Consider the following 17,887-nt stretch of genomic DNA (forward strand, 5'->3'; position numbering starts at 1 on the left):
AGTGGACAGGCGCATCCCATGTAGAGGCCATGGGTTATGGTCTCACTTGTCCATAACCCGTGGCCTCTACATGGGATGAAGGGATATAAATTAATAAATATCCTGGAAACAGCTGTAAGACCTTCTATCTATAAATGCTCTAATATCTACACAGCCTTGGTTTTTTATCTCATTGTGCAAAAAATTCTTATATTATATTTATGTATGTATATATATATGTATTTGTTAATGTGTCTGTATTTGTCCCCACCACCAATCGCTTGACAACTGATGTTGGGATGTTTACGTCCCCTGTAACTTAAATACTAGGCTTACAAAGAATAAGTCCTAAGGTCGATTTGTTCAACAAAAGGCAGTGCTCCAGCATGGACGCAGTCAAGTGACTGAAACAAGTCAAAGAATATAAGAATACCATTGAAATCTTGAAGCTATATGCTAAAGCATCGTTAATTCTAAGCAACATAATTAAATAAGCAATAGATTTGGCAGAGAAATTCGAATGCTAAAGGGTCAAAGCTAACGGGAGATCCAAATTTGGGTATAGGAACTGGGATGATTTTCCAGAGACATATTTTGGCAGGGACCAGAAAGGTGCATCTTATATGCGCAACAAATATGGTGAATTTGCTTTTGATACTGAAAAAGAAATAAAAACATGCACACATAGACGCAGGAGTGGCTGTGTGGTAAGTAGCTTGCTTACCAACCACATGGTTCCGGGTTCAGTCCCACTGCGTGGCATCTTGGGCAAGTGTCTTCTGCTGTAGCCCCGGGCCAACCAATGCCTTGTGAGTGGATTTGGTAGACGGAAACTGAAAGAAGCCTGTCGTATATATGTATATTTATATATGTATGTGTGTGTGTTTGTGTGTCTGTGTTTGTCCCCCTAGCATTGCTTGACAACCGATGCTGGTGTGTTTACGTCCCCGTCACTTAGCGGTTCGGCAAAAGAGACCGATAGAATAAGTACTGGGCTTACAAAGAATAAGTCCCGGGGTCGATTTGCTCGACTAAAGGCGGTGCTCCAGCATGGCCACAGTCAAATGACTGAAACAAGTAAAAGAGGAGGGTCAAAACTGAAACGCTTCCTACTGTGGGTCTTGTATTTTGCTAACATTAAAATATAACTCTTTTACTCTTTAACTTGTTTCAGTCATTTGACTGCGGCCATGCTGGAGCACTGCCTTTTAGTCGAGCAAATCGACCCCAGGACTTATTATTTGTAAGCCTAGTACTTATTCTATCGGTCTCTTTTGCCAAACTGCTAAGTAACGGGGACGTAAACACACCAGCATCGATTGTCAAGCAATGCTAGGGGGACAAACACACACACACAAACACACACACACAAACACACACACACATATATATATATATATATATATACGACGGGCTTCTTTCAGTTTCTGTCTACCAAATCCACTCACAAGGCATTGGTCGGCCCGGGCTATAGCAGAAGACACTTGCCCAAAATGCCACGCAGTGGGACTGAACCCGGAACCATGTGGTTGGTTAGCAAGCTACTTACCACACAGCCACTATGCATGCACACATGTATACACACGCATGCATGCATACATGTATACACACACACAGACATGCATGCACACCTGAAAGAAAGAGTCAAAGTGTCAAAATGGTTAATTACCAACGTACCTGCCTGGAAAGCTGTGTAAATCTGGGACCAGCTGTAGCACTGCCTGGAGGATGGCCTCGTCTTTGTTCTAAGAAACCAGTAATGTGTGTTAAAAGATTGTTGAGGCAAGTGAAAATCAAAACAAATCAAAATAGATGAACATCAATGGAATTTGTATCTTTGTGGTACCAGTGCCGGTGGCACACAAGAAAACCATCCGAACGTGGCCGTAGCCAGTACCGCATCGACTGGCCTCCGTGCTGTGGGCACGTAACAAACACCATCCGATCGTGGCCGTTCGCCAGCCTCATCTGGCACCTGTGTCGGTGGCACATAAAAACACCATCTGAGCGTGGCCGTCTGCCAGCCTCGTCTGGCACCTGTGTCGGTGGCACATAAAAAAAAAACACCATCCGAGCGTGGCCGTTCGCCAGCCTCGTCTGGCACCTGTGTCGGTGGCACATAAAAAGCAGCCACTACACTCATGGAGTGGTTGGCGTTAGGAAGGGCATCCAGCTGTAGAAACACTGCCAGATCTGACTGGCCTGGTGCAGCCTTCGGGCTTCCCAGATCCCAGTTGAACCGTCCAACCCATGCTAGCATGGAAAGCGGACGTTAAATGATGATGATGATGAACACTAAAATAAGAACAATAATAAATTTGAAGTGAAGAACGAATATATAATGTGTGTTTACTTGGTAATCTCATCTCATCTACGTTGTCCCATAGGACACCCCGATTTAGGGGTTTTGGCTACGCATCATCATCATTGTTCGACCGTGGTCGAGACAATGGAATTTACTATGTTACACCAGACTTCACGGTCCATCATAGCATTACGGAGGTCCTGTTGCTGGATGCCTGTATCCCTGGAGATTACATCAGGGTAGGAGAGTGTGCACCCTCTGGTATCCCGAGCAGATGGATTCCAGAGGAGAAGAGTAGAAATTACTTCTTTTTCAGCTCTACAACAATGTCCAGCAAACTGGACTCTCCTACCTTTCACAAGAGATGACACAGGTGGTAGTTTCCCATATATTTGCATTTTGGTTGGATGGCGCTTCCACGAGGCGAGTGTAGGTTCCATCCAACCGCCTCTCAAGCTTCTTTGATAACGTCCAGGTTTCTGAGCCATATAGTAGAATTGGTTCGACTGTGGCTTTGAAGATTTCAAGTATGGCTACGCATACTATACGGAGTCACAGTAATTCCGCAGCTTCCATCTAACTGGGAATATTAGTATCTCATCCATTGTCTTGTACTCAAGATCTTCTGTATGACATCCTGTTAGTGCCAAGCCAGAAAGCTGATCTTTTAGGTCCTTCCAGTAACTAAATCCACACCCTGCTGCCGACGCTTTGATTTATTGTCATTAAGGTTTTGTCTGTTTCCTACCCTTTGACCTGTCTGGCCTGGTAAGACCTGCCTGACAATTTCTCTCCCGCCAGCATAGCTCTCCCGGTCGATGGAGCACACAGGTACTTCATCGCAACAAGGTACTTGTTGAATTGGGTGTTGACTACACAGTAGTTCTTCCGCTCTTTGACGGGTCTTGTTTTTCGTGCCGCAGGGTGTCCAACAATCACCCGCCTCACCAAGCAGGCTTGATGAGGTTGCCAGTTTAGTCGCCGACGACCCAACCATGTGACAGATTTTACTGGGTTACATGGCAAAAAAACAAAAAAAAACCCCCTGAAAATCAACCATCCCAAAATATAACACTATCTGTTCCAACACACAGTCTCACATCAGGAATCTTCAAAAGCAAATACACAAACTTGAAAAAAACATAGTGAAATCCAAAACTTACCACTTCTAAAATATTCGTTAACACATAGTAAAGACCATTGCTTTCCATATTACAATAAACACTGGGGAGAAAAAGAGAAAGGAAATAATAATAATAATAATAATAATAATAATAATAATTAATTCTTTTTTATTGGCCACAAGGGCTGACACACATGATTAGAAAACATAAAGGGACAAAACAGGACGAAAGGTTACAAAGGGTTTTTTCCGTTTGTGAAAAAATCGTGTAAAAACAGTTTAACAACGAAAGACTGTAACAATTAAAAACTTCCAATAGGAGGAGGCGCTTCGAAAGGTCCCTGGTGGAAAAAAACCCATAAAAGCCAACGGGAGCCTGGTCAAAAAGGGGGTAGAGAGTCCCCTTTCTCCTTTTATAATACCTTTTTGAATCACAGGTGAAACCTGAGAACTGGTCCATTTATACTGGCCATTCTCGCACAATTCACCCACCTTTCAGAAAACTTGCTATCGGACAGCACTCTCCTCTCTAACCTCATCTTCCTTTTCAAGTGAAACTTGAAAAAGTTGATGAGGCCTTGACCAAAGAGGAAAGTGTCGGACTTTAGCCCTTTCAAACGGGTAATAATAATAATAATAATAATAATAATAATAATAATAACATGAGTGTTCCCTGTGATCACAATATAGCGGCGAAAGAATTTGACAAGATTAGTAAATATAAAGACCTGCTAATAGAAATTGAAAAAATGTGGCATCTCAAGGCGACTACAGTACCAGTGATTGTAGGATCTCTGGAATGATAAAAAAAGGTACTGAAACCTATTTGAAAATGATTCCAGGCTCACCATCCCTACAGGAAGTGCAAAACGACGTGTTAACTGGAACGGCTCATGTACTGAGAAGAGCACTATCGCTGTGGAAATAACATCCATCTATGAATTTATTTATTTATTAATTTTTAAATACATATTTTATCTGTGAATTTGCGCGTGTAATCTGGGAATGCATACAATGAACTTCTCTGCCCAAGGTATATGGAAAACACTCGGCGAGAAACAGAAGAAAATTTGAACAAAGAAGGAAAAAATAATAATAATAATAATAATAATAATAATAATAATAAGCCAGACATAGTCTTAATTGAGAAAGAAAGCAAACTATGCTGGATCATAGATATAGTATGCCCTGCTGACAACAAGGTATGCGATAAGGAAGAAAGAAAAGTCGATAGGTATGACAGGTTAGCTTGGGAGGTTAAGCAGTTGTGGTGGATGAAAAAAGGTGGTAGTAGTACCAATAATTGTCGGAGTGAGTAAAAATCTTGAGAGGTACATGGAACAAATAGGGCTGCAATAAGGGTGGATCACTTGTAGAAGACAGTACTGCTTGGAACCGCTTGAATACTCCGGAGGGTGCTCGAAAAATTAAGGGGTGTTACTTTAGTTCACTGGTGGTGAACAGCTGACACTGTAGTACATCTCCAGTGTTAGAAGCTGTGCAAAGGCAATAATAATAATACTCTTTACTCTTTTACTTGTTTCAGTCATTTGAGTGCGGCCATGCTGGAGCACTGCCTTTAGTTGAGCAAATCAACCCTGGAACTTATTCTTTGGAAGCCCAGTACTTATTCTATCGGTCTCTTTTGCCAAACCGCTAAGTGACGGGGACGTAAACACACCAGCATCGGTTGTCAAGCAATGCTAGGGGGACAAACACACACACACAAACACATACACACACATACATATATATATATATATATATATATACATATATACGACAGGCTTCTTTCAGTTTCCGTCTACCAAATCCACTCACAAAGCATTGGTCGGCCCAGGGCTATAGCAGAAGACACTTGCCCAAGATGCCACGCAGTGGGACTGAACCCGGAACTATGTGGTTGTTAAGCAAGCTACTTTACCACACAGCCACTCCTGCACCTATCTCAGCGTTTGTTTAAAACTATATACCATCATTATCATTTTAATGTCCTCGTTTTCATGCTTGCATGAGTCTGACAGAATTTTTATGGAAACAGATTTTCTACAACCAGATCCCCATTTTTGGTCACCAACCCAAACCTGTGTCCTAGCAAGGTAGTATTCTCTCCCCCACCCACCCCCGTGACCCGACATGTTTTCAACAGAAGACTGGAAATAAAGGGAACCGCTTGTATGACAGGGACATTCATTTACCATTATCACGTGATGTAAACACAAAGAGTGACTGATACACACACACAGAGCTGCATACATACATGTACATAAATATGGCGTGATTCACTTAGTTTCCACTAACTTAAAAGTCACTCTCCATGCGGACTTTTTTTATTTTTAGTTAATTTTTTGGCTCAAAAAGCAAAAAGCAAGGCCATGTAGGGGAACATGGAGTTATGTACAAGGTGGTGTTCATGTAAAGAGTTCAGGCCATTTGTGGTCAAGGGAGACTTTGAACCGAGCGGTCGTCGGCATCTTCACTATCTCGTCCGGCAGCTTATTCCACGGATCTGCAACCCGGACGGAGAAAGCCCCTCTCCTTCGATTGAGATGAAATCGTCGCAGATAGAGCTCCTGTAGCGGGCTAATTGACAGCTAAATAGCATCACTATGTTTGTAGTGACCATATGCCCCGGTAATGTTTGATCAAAGGTCAAGGATGGATGAGAATTAATTCTGTAATGCCGGTGGCACGTAAAGAGCACCATCCGAGCGTGGCCGTTCGCCAGCCTCGTCTGGCACCTGTGTCGGTGGCACATAAAAAGCACCCACTACACTCACGGAGTGGTTGGCGTTAGGGAGGGCATCCAGCTGTAGAAACACTGCTAGATCAGACTGGGCCTGGTGCAGCCTTCAGGCTTCCCAGACCCCAGTTGAACCGTCCAACCCATGCCAGCATGGAAAGCGGACTCTAAACGATGATGATGATGATGATGATGATGAATCGTTCTATTGTTTCAAACCCAAAGTCGAATTCCAACTGTTGGCCAGTTTATCCCAAAGTTCTTATTTCAATGTAAAATTAACGAAGTGAATGTCATTTATCATCCCCTTGATTTCTGACGTCATTAGGCAAATGCCACCAAGACAGCACGAATCAGCTAGAAATAGCAACCCAAATGCTTTTAAATCGGGTCCCAAAGCTGGCTGTTCAATAACCAAATGAAGGGCATATTTCCAATCCCAGGATCATCCTGCTTCCAAAAGGATATATATTTCTTTACTGCCCAGAAGGGGCTAAACACAGAGGGGACAAACAAGGACAGACGAAGGGACTGAGTCGATTATATCGGCCCCAGTGCGAAACTGGTACTTTATTTATCGACCCCGAAAGGATGAAAGGCAAAGTTGACCTCGGCGGAATTTGAACTCAGAACGTAACGGCAGACGAAATACCGCTAAGCATTTCGCCCGGCGCGCTAACGTGTCTGCTAGCTCGCCTTCCAAAAGGATATAATATGTCTATGGAAAGCAAATGTAAGCTGAGATACAGGGGTACCAGACAGACAGAATTTCACTTTTATTATTATAAAAAATAAAAAAAAACACCATCCGAGCGTGGTCGTCTGCTAGCCTTGTCTGGCACCTGTGTCGATGGCACATAAAAACACCATCCGAGCGTGGCCGTTCGCCAGCCTCGTCTGGCACCTGTGTCGGTGGCACATAAAAACACCATCCGAGCGTGGTCGTCTGCCAGCCTTGTCTGGCACCTGTGTCGGTGGCACATAAAAACACCATCCGAGCGTGGTCGTTCGCCAGCCTCGTCTGGCACCTGTGTCGTGGCACATAAAAAAAAAAAAAAAACACCATCCGAGCGTGGTCGTCTGCCAGCCTTGTCGGCACCTGTGTCGGTGGCACATAAAAACACCATCCGAGCGTGGCCGTCTGCCAGCCTCGTCTGGCAACCTGTGTCGGTGGCACATAAAAACACCATCCGAGCGTGGTCGTCGCCAGCCTCGTCTGGCACCTGTGTCGGTGGCACATAAAAAAAAAAAAAAAAAACACCATCCGAGCGTGGTCGTCTGCAGCCTTGTCTGGCACCTGTGTCGGTGGCACATAAAAACACCATCCAAGCGTGGCCGTTCGCCAGCCTCATCTGACACCTGTGTCGGTGGCACATAAAAACACCATCCGAGCGTGGCCGTCTGCCAGCCTCGTCTGGCACCTGTGTCGGTGGCACATAAAAACACCATCCGAGCGTGGCCGTTCGCCAGCCTCGTCTGGCACCTGTGTCGGTGGCACATAAAATCACCCACTACACTCTCGGAGTGGTTGGCGTTAGGAAGGGCATCCAGCTGTAGAAACACTGCCAGATCTGACTGGCCTGGTGCAGCCTTCGGGCTCCCCAGACCCCAGTTGAACCGTCCAACCCATGCTAGCATGGAAAACGGACGCTAAATGATGATGATGATGATGATGAGATGTACCTAATGTACTCACCAAGCTTTGGTTGGCCTGGGACTAGAGTACAAAACACTTGTCCAAGCTGCCAAGGACTCAACCTGACACAATGTGGTTGTGAAGCAAATTTCTTAACAGCACAGCCACACCTGTGTCTGTGATTGACTAAATCTTCAAAGGTAGAGCCCAGGGTAGACACAGTCCAATAGCTGGGACAAATAAATGAATAGAAGAAAAAAAGAATATACCTTCGGTGTTGACAGAGTCCTTTAAGGATTGCTATTAGGGTGTTAAAGATAACCAGGTCTTCTGTGTAGTTTAACAGTTTGAGCAGGCTTTCAGGGTATCTGTGTGCAATGAGTCTCTCAGGGTACCTGGCAACAACGAAATTAACAAAAGGATTTAAAAAAGGTGGGGGTAGTCGTTAAGAAAGAAGGTCTTCATTCAACCCTTTAGGGACCAGATTACTCTGTTAAATGTAACGCTTACTTATCCTCATTGCTTTAATCCTGCATTATTTTGTACCTTTGAGATTTCGATGAGGTAACAGTTTTTAGAATTATATTGTAGGGCTGGTGTAAGAGGTCAGATCCGGCCATTTTTTGAAGATAAAACAGGCAGAGTATTTTGGTCAGATATGGCCAGTTTATATGCTAAAGGGTTAATGTTCACTTGTTCCATGCTTACATGGGTCAGACAGTTTATTGAGACAGATTTTCTTGGGCCAGATGCCCTTTCTGTCATCAACCCTTATTTGTTTCCAAGCAAGGTAGTATTTCCCCCATGGTCAGACAAATGGATTAAGTCGATTTTATTGACCCCAGTGCGTAACTGGTACTTAATTTATCGACCCCAAAAGGATGAAAGGTAAAGTCGACCTCGATGGAATTTGAACTCAGAACGTAGCGGCAGACGAAATACCTATTTCTTTACTACCCACAAGGGGTTAAACATAGAGGGGACAAACAAGGACAGACAAACGGATTAAGTCGATTTTATCGACCCCAGTGCGTAACTGGTACTTATTTAATCGACGCCAAAAGGATGAAAGGTAAAGTCGACCTCAGCGGAATTTGAACTCAGAACGTAGAGGCAGACGAAATACCTATTTCTTTACTACCCACAAGGGGCTAAACACAGAGGGGACAAACAAGGACAGACAAACGGATTAAGTTTATTTTTATGTTATGCCAGGATCTTTATCTGCCCCACAAGCACCAAGGTAAACTCCTAGGGTAGTGCTTCAGGTTCAGTCACTAAGAACTCAATCCCCAAAGCAGGTAACACTGGGGTACATGATTACTGGTAACTAGGAGACAATTTTTGATCTGACCTGATGAGCAACTGACTTTCTAGAAGAGGAGAGAAGGGAAAAGCAAAGGAGAAGCATGGACACCTACTTCAGACAGACTTTTGTGTATTTTCCAAGCAAGTTAGCAGTGAGTTTAAGTCCTGACTTGTCCTGCAATAGAAAAAAGAAAGCAACATTATTGTTATTGTTCTTCCCTCTTTAACTTGCTTCAGTCATTGGCCATGCTGGGTCATGATATATGTATGATATATATATGTATTGTAGGGATTATATTTTAAAAGGAGCTATATTTTAAGGGGAGGGTTTATTTTAGGTAAGGGCTATATTTTAAGGAAGTGGACTGCTCAAAATTACATGCTGCTGTGTTTAGAAATCGAACCCAAGACCTTTTGACTGTGAGGTCGACACCCTAACCACTGGGCCACATGCTAGGGTAATGGTTGAGCTATGTCAGGATAGAGGTAGGAAAAAGAGAAGAAGTCTTTTTAGAACAAACTTGGGATCTTTTCCTTTTGAACGGCAGATGTCAACACAATTTCTTTGTAACTAAACACTTTTAAACTTCGTATACTGGTAGAATGTGTTTATAAAACATCTTTTTCTCTTGGCTTTATTGAGAAAATTCTATAGTTTGTAAGATATTTGTTGTTTTTTTTTCTTCAATTTCTGCAATTTCAACCAATCACTGACGTATATTGAGGTAAAAAAAAACCATTCTGTGCCGTATGAATATGTCCCTCATTTAAGAAACAGATTGGGTTTATTTACATTTGCGAAGAAAAAAGATACCCTTCCCCCACTCCTAACCCTAACCCTAATCCTAAAATAGATTGAAATGCAATAGATCAATACTAAGGCCAAATTATGGGTGACATTTTCATTTGACACTGCTAGAAAAAAATCTCATTTTCCGTAGCAGTGTCGTATGAAATTGTCACCCATAATTATAACCCTAGTATCGATCTATTGCATTTCAATCTATTTTAGGGTTAGGGTTATGGTTAGGGGTGGGGGAAGGGTATCTTTTTTTCTTCGCAAATGTAAATAAACCTAATCTGTTTCTTAAATGAGGGACATATTCATACGGCACAATGGGGTTTTTTTTTACCTCAATAGACGTCATTGATTGGTTGAAATTGCAGAAATTGAAGGAAAAAAAACAACAAATATCTTACAAACTATAGAATTTTCTCAATAAAGCCAAGAGAAAAAGATGTTTTATAAACACATTCTACCAGTATACGTAGTTTAATATTTTTTAGTTACCTAGAAATTATGTTAAAAACTGCCGTTCAAACCGAAAAGATCCAAAGAATGCGTACACCACCGGTTTTCGGCGTAACAAATACCCTAACTCTAACCACCGGGTGTACGTATTCTTTGGATCTTTTCGGTTTGAACGGCAGTTTTTAACTGGTACTCGCTTCTTCAAGAATTTGGAAAGGATGAAGGGCAAAGCCGACCCAAGCAAAATTTGAACTTAAAACGTGAAATTAGACAAAATTCCGCTATGAATTTTATCCGGCGAGCTAACGATTCTTCCAGCTCGCCGCCTTAGTAATTAAGTGATAATAATAATTATCATTATAATTATAATTTACTCTCGTTAATTTTCTCAATAAAGCCAAGAAAAAATGATGTTTTATAAACACATTCTACCAGTATACGAAGTTAAAAATTTTTTAGTTACCTAGAAATTGTGTTAAAAACTGCCGTTCAAACGGAAAAGATACCAAACATGAAATATATGATGATAACAACAACAACAACAAGAACAGTAAGGACTACAACAAATGACAATTATAGCAAAAAGAAAAACGAAGGAACAAACAATAATAAAACCAATGTCATAACAAAAACAAGAACAACAAATGAGAATGATAAAAACAGCAAAGACAATGGGACAATAACAAATAAAACAACAATACTCAGTCATTTGACTGCGGCCATGCTGGAGCACCGCCTTTAGTCGAGCAAAATCGACCCCAGGACTTATTCTTTTGTAAGCCTAGTACTTATTCTATCGGTCTCTTTTGCCGAACTGCTAAGTTACGGGGACGTAAACACACCAGCATCGGTTGTCATGCGATGTTGGGGGGGGGGGTACAAACACAGACATACAAACATACACACACACACATATATACGACGGGCTTCTTTCAGTTTCTGTCTACCAAATCCACTCACAAGGCTTTGGTCGGCCCGAGGCTATAGTAGAAGACACTTGCCCAAGGTGCCACACAGTGGGACTGAACCTGGAACCATGTGGTTGGTAAGCAAGCTAATTACCACAGCCACTCATGCACATATATACATATACACACATGTATACGACAGGCTTCTTTCAGTTTCCGTCTACCAAATCCACTCACAAGGCTTTGGTCGGCCCGAGGCTATAGTAGAAGACACTTGCCCAAGGTGCCACACAGTGGGACTGAACCTGGAACCATGTGGTTGGCAAGCAAGCTACTTACCACACAGCCACTCCTGCACATATATACATATACACATATACACATATATACGACGGGCTTCTTTCAGTTTCCGTCTACCAAATCCACTCACAAGGATTTGGTCGGCCCGAGACTTTAGTAGAAGACACTTGGCCAAGGTGCCACGCAGTGGGACTGAACCAGGAACCATGTGGTTGGTAAGCAAGCTACTTACCACACAGCCACTCCTGCACATATATACATATACACACATGTATACGACAGGCTTCTTTCAGTTTCCGTCTACCAAATCCACTCACAAGGCTTTGGTCGGCCCGAGGCTATAGTAGAAGACACTTGGCCAAGGTGCAACGCAGTGGGACTGAACCCGGAACCATGTGGTTGGTAAGCAAGTTACTTACCACACAGCCACTCCTGCACATATATACATATACACACATGTATACGACAGGCTTCTTTCAGTTTCCGTCTACCAAATCCACTCACAAGGCTTTGGTCGGCCCGAGGCTTTAGTAGAAGACACTTGCCCAAGGTGCCACACAGTGGGACTGAACCTGGAACCATGTGGTTGGCAAGCAAGCTACTTACCACACAGCCACTCCTGCACATATATACATATACACATATATACGACGGGCTTCTTTCAGTTTCCGTCTACCAAATCCACTCACAAGGATTTGGTCGGCCCGAGACTTTAGTAGAAGACACTTGGCCAAGGTGCCACGCAGTGGGACTGAACCAGGAACCATGTGGTTGGTAAGCAAGCTACTTACCACACAGCCACTCCTACAACGATAAACAACCATCACAACAACATTAAGACAAGGAAAAGTCAAGATGAAACCAAAAAGAAGAAAGTAATAGGTGTTACCTTGGTGTGTGATCTACAACTTAAAGGGTTATTACTTTAGGTGATTTTTTAGTTTACTTTTCAATTTCTGGAAAACCCTTAACCTTTTCGTTACCAACCCGGCTGAAACCACATTCTGGCTCTGAGTACAAATGTCTTATTTTCAAAAGTTCTGAATTAAAATCTTCCACCAAATCTTAGTCACAATTTATGTTCCTAATACTAGCTGAATGATAACTATGTTATTTTACTAAATTCTTTGTTATATTTAAAATTAATTGAAAGAAACACAGCATCTGAACAGAAATATGGTAACAAAAGGGTTAAAATATATAATAGAGAATAATTCTTAACCCTTTTGATACCAACCTGGCTGAAACCGGTTCTGGCTCTGAGTACAAATGTCTTGTTTTCAAAAGTTCTGAATTAAAATCTTCCACCAAACCTAGTCACAATTTATGCTCCTGACACTAGCTTAATGATAACCAAGTTATTTTACTAAATTCTTTGTTATATTTAAAATTAATTGAAAGAAACACAGCATCTGAACAGAAATATGGTAACAAAAGGGTTAAAATATATAATAGAGAATAATTCTTAACCCTTTTGATACCAACCTGGCTGAAACCGGTTCTGGCTCTGAGTACAAATGTCTTGTTTTCATAAGTTCTGAATTAAAATCTTCCACCAAACCTTAGTCACAATTTATGCTCCTGACACTAGCTTAATGATAACCAAGTTATTTTACTAAATTCTTTGTTATATTTAAAATTAATTGAAAGAAACACAGCATCTGAACAGAAATATGGTAACAAAAGGGTTAAAATATATAATAGAGAATAATTCTTAACCCTTTTGATACCAACCTGGCTGAAACCGGTTCTGGCTCTGAGTACAAATGTCTTGTTTTCATAAGTTCTGAATTAAAATCTTCCACCAAACCTTAGTCACAATTTATGTTCCTAACTCTAGCTTAATGATAACAAAGTTATTTTACTAAATTCTCTGTTATATTTAAAATAAATTGAAAGAAATATAAGAGCATCTCAAAATAAATGGAGTACAAAAGGTTAAGATGTTAGCTAAAGATTTTTACGATGTAATCAGCAATGAGAAGAAAACAGTTCACTTTTATGAAGAAATGGACTTCAAAATGACAAAGAAAATGTTGCACCATGCCATCGCTTGCCAATTTTAGATTGCAAAACTCACAGCAGCCCAACTTGTGTGATCTACGTGCTTATTTTAATTATCAGCTTGTTTATTCTTGGTTTTTTTATTATTAATTACTAAGACAGAAATGAAACAGTTTTATTATTATTAAAAAGTAAGAATTTTGAAAAAAAATACCTTTACAATGCTAAGTATGTACTCTTTTATTTGTTTCAGTCATTTGACTGCGGTCATGCTGGAGCACCACCTTTAGTCGAGCAAATCGACCCCGGGACTTATTCTTCGTAAGCCCAGTACTTATTCTATCGGTCTCTTTTGCCGAACCGCTAAGTGACGGGGACATAAACACACCAGCATCGGTTGTCAAGCAATGCTAGGGGGACAAACGCACACACACAAACACATACATATATATATATATATAGACATATATATGACAGGCTTCTTTCAGTTTCCGTCTACCAAATCCACTCACAAGGCTTTGGTCGGCCCGGGGCTATAGCAGTAGACACTTGCCCAAGATGCCACGCAGTGGGACTGAACCCGGAACCATGTGGTTGGTTAGCAAGCTACTTACCATACAGCCACTCCTACGCCTATGTACAAAAGAATTTATTAAAAATTTGAATAGCAATTTGATAATTTTGAATAACTTTATCAATGAATTGAGTGAACGTCTGCTAGAAATGCAAGAACATCTTAAGGGTTTTTAGAAAATGAAAAGTAAACTAAAAAGTGACTTAAAGTAATCACCCTTTAAGTTACAGATCACATGCCAAAGTAATATCAGGCAATACTACCTTGGTGTTATTTGAACTTACTTCCTTCCAATACAGGATACGGCATATTGTGACAAGCTTGTCAGCCGAAGGAGTGAATATCTGGAAAGCTGTCTCGGACTCTTCAAACACCGGCTTTAAAAAATAGAAATAAAAAAATAAAATACATAAATTCATACAGTGGGGTCCTCTGTGTGGTAAGGAGGGTGATGAAGGCAGAAGTGGTAGGCAGCAGAACCAGAGGCAGACCTCGGTTTGCGTGGATGGATGGAGTGAAGAAAGCTTTGGTGGTTAGAGGTGTTGGAGTGAGAGAGGCAAGAGAGTTTATAAATGATAGGAAACTTGGAGAAGGTTTGTGGAGGGTTGAGTGAATTTTATGTTGCATAAAGGAGTACGGAACCAGCATGGAGTGGCAGGGGTAAACCAGCATATGCTGTCGGGCCCCGCTGCTGATATCGGGAGTTGCTTTCTATGCCTTGACCCAAACATAGGACAGGGCTCGACCCTTTGAGCTGGGAAATGAATGGAATGCTTGGTGCATGTCGTGTTGTGGCTACCTGCTCCTATGGGGAATTATGGTTTGGTATATGTATGTATTATTAAGCTGGTGCCTGGAACACAAAATTGACATTTTGACCACTAACAATACATTTCTCTGAAACTTTGGTTCCTTCTTTATTTGAAAAGGGGTACTTTTCCCGAAATATAGGATCATTAAACAACACATCAGAATGGCTTACGTACAGCAACATATTTCTCAAACTCTAACCAAACCACTAACAATACATTTCTCTGAAACTTTGGTTCCTTCTTTATTTGAAAAGGGGTACATTTTCCCGAAATATAGGATCATTAAACAACACATCAGAATGGCTTAAGTACAGCAAGTGGCAGCATATGCTGTCAGGCCTCGCTGCTGATATCGGGGGTTGCTTTCTAACAGTAAGCTTGTATCTCAGGACAAAGGGCAGTCTCATGTAGGCTGGTATTAGGATGGATTAAAAATATGGAGCAAACATATATGACAGGAATTAAGTGGTGGCTTGAAGTAATCTCACCTGAAAATAACCATCTCTGGACACTGCTTTCTTCCAGTTGACCAACTGCTGACCCACACTGTGGTTATTGTTGTTATTATTATTATAATTATTATTATTATTATCAGCATCATCATCATCATCATCATCATCACAGTCTTCAGAACCAGCTGTTGTTGTATTATCCAGTAGTTCTACAGCATACGATGGATAACCATCCGTTTCAACATCATCCTTTCCAATGTTGTGATGGTCATTATCGTTTGGTGCAGAGGGTGACGCAACCTGAAACAGCAAGAGCAACACTACGTCATTATCATCATGCTACCACCGCTTCCGCCATTACCAACATTCCAACCAGTCACCACCGCCACCACCATGACAACCACCACTACCATCATTCCTACCAGTCACCACCACCACCATGACAACCACCACTACCATCATTCCCACCAGTCACCACCACCACCATGACAACCACTACTACCATCATTTCCACCACAATCACCACCACCACCAGCAGCATCACCCCCACACAACACACCTCCATATCCACCACCACTACATCATTTTTCCAGTCACTAGCACCCCCATCATCATAATCACTATTATCATCATCTTCACAGTCGCCACCACTAACATCATCATCATCATCATCATCATCATCATCACTACCTGTCCCATCACCATCACAGCCAATGTTATTATCATCTCCTCCTCCACTCACACCATTTACACAACTGTGCTTCATAACAGAAAACGAAACATCAACTGGACCGGTTTCAAACCTGCGCTAAGACTTCATCAGCAACCACATACACGCTCCAACTGTCTGTGTCTAGGGAGATATCACTTGCGACCCCAGCATTAACAAGGTCTTAAGTACATCAGAGAGATTAAGTTGGTGAGGTAGTGAATTTAGACCCAAGGGCATGTAAGTTTTGAAAAAGAAGATGATCTCCTGTGTCCCAGTGGGTGTGAGTGATAGGGGATCTGGTGTTGGAGGCCAAGAGACATTGAGTAGAGAAATCAGGTGAGCAGAAATGGCAAGAGACAGGTGACCTGTTTCCAAGTCAGATGTCTCTGATGCCCTCCGCAAATCTGTAAGACAATCATCATCATCATCATCGTTTAACGTCCGCTTTCCATGCTAGCATGGGTTGGACGATTTTGACTGAGGGCTGGTGAACCAGATGGCTGCACCAGGCTCCAATCTTGATCTGGCAGAGTTTCTACAGCTGGATGCCCTTCCTAATGCCAACCACTCCGAGAGTGTATGGGGTGCTTTTTCCGTGCACCAAGCACGGGGCCCGTCAGGCCGTACTGGCAACGACCCTCGCTCGAATCTTTTTACACATGCCACCAGCACAGGTGCCAGTAAGGCGATGTTGGTAACGATCACGCTCAAATGGCGCTCTTTTACATTCCACCGGCAAGGAAGCCAGTTGGCTGCTCTGGCAACGATCACGCTCGGATGGTGCTCTATGGTCATATTTGGCAAATGCGGATCAAATTACAGGGGAAAACACCAGAGCACACATACATAGCATCTAAACTGGCCACATCCAGTTCAAATATTCTAGCGCTTGTAAATTACTTGGTGACCCCCACCAGTGCTGGTGTCATGTAAAACGCATCCAGTCCACACTGTCAAGTTGTTGGTGTTCGGAAGGGCATCCGTCTGCAAAAACCATGCCAGAAAACAGGCCTCAAAAAAAAAAAAAGGCAGGTGCTGGTGCCACATAAAAAGCACTCGGTCCATTCTGCAAAATGGTCGGCATTAGGAAAAGCCTTAAAACCCTGCCAAAATAGACAGTAAAGCCTGGTACAGTCTTCTGCCGAGCCAGCTTCTGTTAAACGATCCAACACATGCCAGCATGGAAAATGGACATTAAATGATGATGATGATGATGCTTATGCTCAAACCAACCAGATCCAGCTTCTCACACCGACACTACAATGTCGTTCTAAAAATAAATAATCACAGGCGTAGGAGTGGCTGTGTGGTAAGTAGCTTGTTTACCAACCACATGGTTCCGGGTTCAGTCCCACTGTGTGGCACCTTGGGCAAGTGTCTTCTACTATAGCCTTGGGCCGACCAAAGCCTTGTGAGTGGATTTGGTAGACGATTTGAAAGAAGCCCGTCGTATATATATGTGTGTTGTGTGTGTGTGTGGTGTGTGTGTGTGTGTGTGTGTGCGTGCGTGTGTGTCTGTGTTTGTCCCCCTAGCATTGCTTGACAACCGATGCTGGTGTGTTTATGTCCCCGTCACTTAGCGGTTCGGCAAAAGAGACCGATAGAATAAGTACTGGGCTTACAAAGAATAAGTCCCAGGGTCGAGTTGCTCGATTAAAGGCGGTGCTCCAGCATGGCTGCAGTAAAAATGACTGAAACAAGTAAAAAGAGAAAAAAGAGAATGTTGAAATCACAAAGCTACAAGATAATGCATGATTAATTCCAAACATTTGACAGAGT

At 42.2% G+C, this 17,887-nt stretch overlaps 1 protein-coding gene across 1 annotated transcript in view; it reads right to left on the reverse strand.

Moving 5' to 3' along the window:
* The window catches only part of LOC118766855 (ubiquitin carboxyl-terminal hydrolase 34-like), a 36,517-nt gene extending 20,788 nt beyond the window's left edge, over window positions 1-15,729 (reverse strand). The window contains exons 1-6 of the mRNA XM_036510699.1: window positions 15,433-15,729; window positions 14,417-14,509; window positions 9,208-9,269; window positions 8,056-8,181; window positions 3,448-3,508; window positions 1,657-1,724 (exon numbers count right to left, since the gene is read on the reverse strand). Coding sequence (XP_036366592.1) covers window positions 1,657-1,724; window positions 3,448-3,495 — 116 coding nt within the window. The 5' untranslated portion in view covers window positions 3,496-3,508; window positions 8,056-8,181; window positions 9,208-9,269; window positions 14,417-14,509; window positions 15,433-15,729. The remainder of the gene's footprint in view (window positions 1-1,656; window positions 1,725-3,447; window positions 3,509-8,055; window positions 8,182-9,207; window positions 9,270-14,416; window positions 14,510-15,432) is intronic.
* Window positions 15,730-17,887: the final 2,158 nt, after the last annotated feature.

Source organism: Octopus sinensis, linkage group LG18 (assembly GCF_006345805.1).
Source record: "Octopus sinensis linkage group LG18, ASM634580v1, whole genome shotgun sequence".
In the NCBI taxonomy this organism is placed as follows: Eukaryota; Metazoa; Mollusca; class Cephalopoda; order Octopoda; family Octopodidae; genus Octopus; species Octopus sinensis.